Below are 8,068 nucleotides of genomic sequence, written 5' to 3' on the forward strand. Positions count from 1 at the left end.
TTGCAGTAATTCATAGCTTCCCATGTTTAGAAAATGGTTTGTGACCCTGCGGCTGGGTGAGACAATAGCTGAGAGACGAAACAAAAACGGTATGATGAAAAATATGATGTGATGTGATGTGATGTGATGCACAGCCTTTTTTCCTCCTCTTGTGTGTTTTTTTCTTTTTACTATATCAGTTGATCAAAACAAAGCTTTTTCCAGTGGCTGTTCCAAAGTCGAAAACACAGATGCGCACGTGCTTGGGACCAACTGAATGAACATTAAATTGTATTAAACCTGACGTTTTCCGGCCCCATCCTTGTCCAGAAGACACTTAACTGAACAGAATTCAGTTGCCTGACCCTCAGAGACCTTGGTATAAAATACTTTACTGAACTACTGTGCAGCAGATTGAGGCCTTTTCAGTTAGAGGCCATGGGAAAGCATGAGGAATATGCACCGACATCAAGCCAGCACGATGAAACCACTGTCACGCTTAGTTTTTCTCGCTGTCATCTTTTTGCAACCCTCTCGCTCTCTCTCTGTCTGATACAGAAACAAACGCACACACACACACACACACACACACACACACACACACACACACACACACACACACACACACACACATACACACACACACACACACACACACACACTCACACATAATTAAAACTGTCTCTTATGTAACCATTTCTGATAACAGTCTATCTATTCACTTCAACCCGTTAAAGGCCTAGTTTTAAACATCATTGTACGATATACTAAATTATGTGTAAATACTGTATAAATTATCATGATTAACATTTTAACCTAAAGCATTTTACAGGTTATAGGTTATCATGGTGTGTGTGTGTGTGTGTGTGTGTGTGTGTGTGTGTGTGTGTGTGTGTGTGTGTGTGTGTGTGTGTGTGTGTGTGTGTGTGTGTGTGTGTGTGTGTGTGTGTGTGTGTGTGTGTTAAACTAGTAAGGACAGTTGCTGAGGGAGAGGTATGGTTACAATCCTGGGCGGGGTTGCACCAGCTGTTACTAAGTTATAACGTAGCCTAGTTGTAACGTAAATGGCTTCTAAGTCAAGACTTACGCATTACTAAAATGTCAGGTGTTGCACCACACAAATTTGTACTTACGTATCTCTAAGTAACAACTAAATATTTACACCACCCCTTGGGCAGCACTAAGTCTTTACTAAGTAACCTATCTCTATGGGAGAGTAGAGCAACTTCACTACTAACGTGGCAGACAGCATTATTTCGGCTATTTAATTCAACAATGAAACGACCCATCTGTTTAAAACATACATTAAGCCCTATATACATTTCGGCCATTTGAAAATAGCCTTATCTACAAGCTCACAACGTGTCTGCTATTAATGGAGTATTTCTATATTAGGATTGATAATTTTTTAAGTAATTTGAGTACTTTTCAACCACTGCATACAGCACAACAGCGAATTGAACGGTGCGCTCTCTTCCCCTGTGTCTCCAAATATGCGTTGCCCTGCGTTACTTCACAGCGGGGGGAAATGTATGAGGCCAATATAATTTGTGATACAATCCGTTTGCAGGGCAGTGCGCTGCGCAGGGATGCGCTCGCCCTGTACACGCATATCAGTGACTTGTTGTGTAGCCTACTGTACTGCACATGCCAGTGGAGAGACGGAGGTCTCTGTTGACAAAAGACGATACAAGCTTTATTTCCTTACTAGAAACAGTTCGTTTTCATTGGATTCGGGAGCTATGACGTCATTTTATGCGACTATACATTACTTTAGGAACAGTCTACGCATTACTAGTTACGTTATGCCTTAAGCAGTCGTGGTGCAACACCTGTTAGTAACTCACTTAGTTACAAACTAACTAGTAGTTACTAAGCCTCTAGTAAGGACTTTAATCCCTAACTTAGGGCAGAACTTACGTTCTGGTGGTGCAACTGGCCCCTGGTCCATGACTTTTACGTAGCCACTACAGCCTTGAACATGTGGGCAAGTTCATAATTATCATGGGATGAAACCTACTGAAGGTCTGCTCTGTTTAGCAAAGTAGTACAAACCATAACCGGTGAACTTTGTGATGTCATGTTTATTGCTTCTCAGCAGAGAGCGATGCAAAAACAAATTATTGCAACGATGAAAAACCTTTTTCAAAGTTTCTTTGTTGTTCTAAACAAAGTTGAGTCTAAAGGAGCTGGTGTCTTGGATGGGATGTAAGTACTGGATATGCAGCTCAGCAAATAAAAGGTGAATTGATCCCAGTGCATGACAGAGGACGATATCACGATAAATTAAATCTCCACAACACGATTATCGAGTGTTTTTTATCACGATAAACGATAATATCGCTTATAGTCCCATCCCTACTGTCTATGCAGTCCCAAATCTATGCCCAACAAATGGCCTCTCCAGAATGAGTCCATATGACCACGGTCATATGGACTCATATGGACACATATTTGTGGTCTTTGGCAAAGTATAAGTGACTCTTCTTTACTGATGTGGCTCGAGACAGAACGCAGGCATTTTCTGGAAGAATTTAGCATCACCCAGAATGTACCATCATCAAGGGTGATTTTCTTTCAGACATGTCTTACTGTATATGCCATTTCAGCGCCTTTGCGGCATACATTCATCCTCCTGTCACCACTACAGTTCAAGATACTGTAGTCTGGCTGGGGTGTCTAACTTCAAAGTTTCACAGTAGCTGTGGCTGGTATGATAAACTAAGACAGCTGGCACATGTGTGGCACACAGGCACACACACACACACACACGCATGCGCACACGCGCGCACGCACGCACACACACACACACACACACACACACACACACACACACACACACACACACACACACACACACACACACACACACACACACACACACACACACACACACACACACACACACACACACACACACACACACACTAGGGCATTCACCAAATATTCGAATATCAAAGTCACTATTCGACGTTGTTCACCGAAGTCGAATATTCGCTTATTTTAATTTTGTTATTGTTTTCTCTTTAAAAAATATATAGTTTATAAAGCTAGGCTAGATAGATAGTCATAAGAATGAGTTTATCAATACCCCTGGTGGATGAATTTGTTAATGCTCTATACCAGGGGTTCTCAAACCTTTTAGGCCGGTACCCCCAAAATAAACATATTTGAACTGGGGACCCCCACCCTGACAAGCACTTGGAATTGTAGGTATTAAATTTAATGTGACTCGGTTCCGCAGATAAATATTGTGAAAGGCGTTGTGAGCATTTAGATCTGCTATTTTCACAATGTTCGCCTCTTGCTTACTTAATATTTGACAGTTTGGCCAGTCCTGTCGAATATTCGAATGCTTTGAGGTAGAATAATTCGAATACTAAAAATCACTATTCGTGAATGATAGTGTACAGTACACACGTACAGATGTAACCAAGTGGACCAATATGAGTAATTAATCCAATCAGCTGCGTTGGTCACGAAAGACCGCAAGCACTCCTCTCTCCCCACACTATGATAGGCGGCTAGGCTAGCGGTTTTCATGTGACGTTCAGGGACAGAGTAGCTAAATGTGGCATTAAAAAATTACAAATTCCTATCGAATATCTTAATTACAATGAAATAAAGTTTTTTCAAGGACAACAGTTGTATAATCGCAATATTACACTTGAGGGTCTGCATATATGTCGGCTCGTTCCTGCGGCAAGGCTGTCGTGCAGGATAACCGTGTTATATGCACACCCTCTCGTGTAATATTGCTTAATTCAAGCACACGATTCCCGATGAAGCCAGTCGATTTGACACATGGCCCAAGTGCCGTGCCACCAAAACTGTGGGAGGAGTAGCGCGGCAAAATAATGTTTATCTGGAAAGATGGATGGATGGAAAGATGGTCTGGTTGCCCTGGAAACCAGACCATCTTAAGTCCAGTTGCTATACAGTTATTATCATAATTTCTAAGCGAGAAATGTGTGAAGACAAAAACGTTCAGACAAAGTCACTGATGGATGAGTTGCAACTGTGTCTGTGTAAATCGGTGTTGCTACGAATGATGTCAACGGTTTGTGTTTTGTGACCAGAGATTTGGTCGGCCATGAATAAGATGTGATGCAGTTTTTAAATATGACATGTAGTCTGAGTACATCCTAGAGAGAGTCTTGATAGGCAGAGTGTGCTGCAAGAGTCAGTAAGACAGGGATATATAGAGACTAGAGTGGGAGACAGAGATTGGCAAACATATCAAAACCAAATCTTTCCAGCCCGCAAGAGACAAAGAAACGCCTTCCAATTAACAGTCCAAGTACCAGAAACTGTGTCCTAATCTAGCAAGACATAGGTCTCCTGTCCTGAGTTTCCATACACCTTCACATCTCAGGCCCTTCTCCCAGAAGTTGGGCATTTGGACCTATACGTGGAGATTTGGAGAACACTATTATGGAGATAGTCCAGTCCATCATGTCATATGGGACTACCGTCATAGACGCGTTATTTGGAATTGCACACGCGTTCTGGGCAAACCCCGCCCATGGAAGCTTTTGATTGGCTGAACTGGCGCTAGGGAGCGCTCCTTTTTGACCGCTTGGACCGCACAGAGGTGCGCGGTGCGTTTATCGTGCGCTTGCCCAGGCCTTACGGCCTGGGCATAAATAGAACGATTGCATTCACCACGGCTTCGTAACTGTGTGTAAACAGTGTGACAAGAGTTTTAATCGGCTAGATACCCTGACAAAACACCGGCGTACCCACACTGGAGAAAAACCCTTTGTGTGCAAAAAGTGTGACAAGGGTTTCAGTGAGTTAGGTACCCTGAAGACACACCAGCGTATCCATACAGGAGAAAAACCCTTTGTGTGCTGAAGAAACACCAGCGTATCCACAGTGGAGAAAAACCCTTTGTGTGCAAACAGTGTGACAAGGGTTTCAGTGATTTAGGTACCTTGAAGAAACACCAGCGTATCCACAGTGGAGAAAAACCCTTTGTGTGCAAACAGTGTGACAAGGGTTTCAGTGATTTAGGTACCTTGAAGAAACACCAGCGTATCCACAGTGGAGAAAAACCCTTTGTGTGCAAACAGTGTGACAAGGGTTTCAGTGATTTAGGTACCTTGAAGAAACACCAGCGTATCCACAGTGGAGAAAAACCCTTTGTGTGCAAACAGTGTGACAAGAGTTTCAGTGTGTCAAGTAACCTAAAGAGACACCAGCAGCGTGTCCACAGTGGAGAAATATGACACAGTCCTTTTATACCAGCATGGGCCTTGTGGACTAGCCTTGCTGAGGTGGTGACATCACAGAGAACGCTGAGGAGAAAGTAACGCGAAATCTAATAATATACTGTATACATTCACACTTGAATCATTTACCAAATATGATAAAGATTTTGGCATACTGTGGCGTCTAGGTGGCTGACGATCTGTAGACCAGCTTTGCAAGCTGGTAAAAACACGAGGTGCTGGACTCGAGGTTGATGCGAGAGCCTCTATCTTTCAAATGGATAGTCGCGTATGGAACAGGATAATTTTCCGATCCTAGCACACCCGTGGGCGTCTTTTGAATGCTCCGGTGGGCGGATCGGAGCGACACAGACTATTCAGCGATTTTTCAAAAGACTAAGAGGGCGATAACCCTAGCCAAACCCTTACACTTATGTATCTCCAAGGGTGTACAAATGGAACCGAATGGTGTGTAAACCTTTCTTTTTTTTTCTTCACAGAAGCAGAGAATGCTGGGTGCCCGCTGGCCGGGTGGTCAAGGCGCATACCACATACTAGGCTATAATGCCTGCTGGCGTCGCCGGTTTGATTCCCGATCCGGTCGACCTTTGCCACATGTCATTCCCCATCTCTCTCCTCATTTCCTGTCAGTCTACTGTCCTATTGAATTAAGGCATAAAAAGCCAAAAAACAAATCTTTAAAAAGGTCAATCGGGGTATCGATTGAATCGGGGTATCGATTGAAAACATGTAACAATATTCTGTGACTACGTGAAAAACACTATGTTGCTGGCAGTGGTTAGTAGTTTGTTTAAATATGCTTGGCAGTGAGAAAACTAACATTTCTCTTCCTGGAAAGTCTGAAATAGAAGCCATTGTTCTTGCATTGATTCTCGAAAAAAAGAAGAAGAAAATCAAGATTGGTTCATCTTTTTTCTTTTATCTCTTGGGGAGGGTCATTGATTTGTTTTTACAGTCATGGGGAGGGTCATGGCATTTTATATCAGGGCACATACCGGTACATTTTCCCCAGGGGCACCCTTCTTTAAAAAACGACCTGTCCCTTAAGTGTATTAGGCTACAACATGAACAGAGACAGAAAATCTTGTTCGCACCCTGTTCCGGGACCAGTGTCTCTCCATGTCAACCCTGAAGGATGACAATGCCATGCTAGGGAGGGGTGCAGTGTTCGGTCTTCCACGTGCTCGACCAGGGTTCGAATCTCAGGTAGGAGAAAAACACTTGCGGATTGCAGTAGGGATGGGACGATAAGCGAAATTATCTTTTATTGTGATAAAAAACACTCACGATAATCGTACTGTGAAGATTTAATTCATCGTGATATCGTCCTCCGTCATGCACTGGGATCAATTCACCTTCTATTTGCCGAGCTGCATATCGGGTACCACTTAAACCCTCTATAATTGGTAAAAGGTACTTAATAATAATACGTACTTGATACAGTCTTTTTTTTCACTCTCTATCAAATGTCTTTGCCAAAAAATAGCAAATTGCAAATGTTCCACCCAAGGATAATGGATTTTGATTATCACGCTAATATCGTAAATTACGATTTATTTTGTCACAATAATCATGATATGACATTTTCATATCGTCTCATCCCTATAGATTGCAGCTTTAACACTGAGGAGTTTTTACTGTGCATCCAGACAAACACTACAGGCGTGCACGCACACATGGACACGCCATGTCCTGTCCTACCTGCCAGGCAGAGTCCGAAGATGGCGAGAAAGACCAGGATGTAGAGGGACACGATGGCGTACTTGATGGCCGACAGCGAGTTGAGGTGACTGCAGCACTGCTCCTGTTTCCTGCGACGCTTCCCAGACCCTGCAGCAGCACACCACGAGAACAAGCTTTGAAGGTCTCACTCCAAAGATGCACAACACCATTATGCACAGATGTACACTGTGTAAAATCCTCAGAATTCACTGGGTAGATAATACCCTGCAAGGCCCCACTGTCGCTTTTTGGACACATTTATATTTGATCAAAAAAAGAGTTTAAATAATGTCTTTTCCAGTTATTTTTTCACATAAACATCACCATTGGATCCTATTGTTTAGTATTACAATGCCATTGGCCATGATATTTGCATATAAATACCCCCCACAGAGGCTGACAATCACACAACTTCAGGATCTCTGGAGTCCAGAGTCTGGACGAACAACATCTCCCTTTTTCACTGAAGCTATTCCTCACAAAAACATAAGTAAAATGCCTGTAATATTATTTTTGGTGATCATTAGAATGTCTAGAACATGTATATATGTTATTATTGTGAAAAATATCCCCAAAATGTAAATTAGAGCATGATTTATGATGAGTGGTGCCAGACCAAATCTGCCGAGGGCATTTTCTTTTTTTTTTCAATAACAGATTCGTCTGGTTTACAGGCTATACGACGCATTGAGGTTATAACTTCATTTTTCACAAATCCAAACCATGGTTAGGGTTCATTAATTATTGTGTGCAACTGGGGGGTGGCCAGTGAGGGAGAGTCAATGCAGTGATATATCTTGTATAGGACCAAACGGCTGACTGACACTGCCACCCCTCGAGCCCTGCCGTAAGCGGGGTAATAAGATTCCGGAGTGTGATCTGAGGTGAAGTTAGCTTGTGTTGGCCTCAAGGAGTAATCTGGGGAATGTGTATTTATGAGAATTAAACTGTGAAATTAATCTGGCAAAACTGAGTAAAGGTTGATACTGTTATATCACTGTGCTGGGGTTAAAGGGATAGTTCACAACCCCAAATGACCTTTTTTTTCTATCGATTACTCACCATATGGAGACTTGAATTCATGGTTATTTTTTTTTTAGTTTTTGTTGCATTCCTAAACCAATAGTGACCAG

The 8,068-nt window shown here is 42.5% G+C and overlaps 1 protein-coding gene across 1 annotated transcript in view; it reads right to left on the bottom strand.

Annotated features, from left to right (window-relative positions):
- Positions 1-8,068, bottom strand: part of scara5 (scavenger receptor class A, member 5 (putative)) — a 107,548-nt gene that overhangs the window by 85,569 nt on the left and 13,911 nt on the right. The window contains exon 3 of the mRNA XM_080744344.1: positions 6,915-7,043. Within this exon, the coding sequence (XP_080600470.1) occupies positions 6,915-7,043 (129 nt within the window). The remainder of the gene's footprint in view (positions 1-6,914; positions 7,044-8,068) is intronic.

Source organism: Nannobrachium achirus (genome assembly GCF_963921795.1).
Source record: "Nannobrachium achirus genome assembly, chromosome: 16".
In the NCBI taxonomy this organism is placed as follows: domain Eukaryota; kingdom Metazoa; phylum Chordata; class Actinopteri; order Myctophiformes; family Myctophidae; genus Nannobrachium; species Nannobrachium achirus.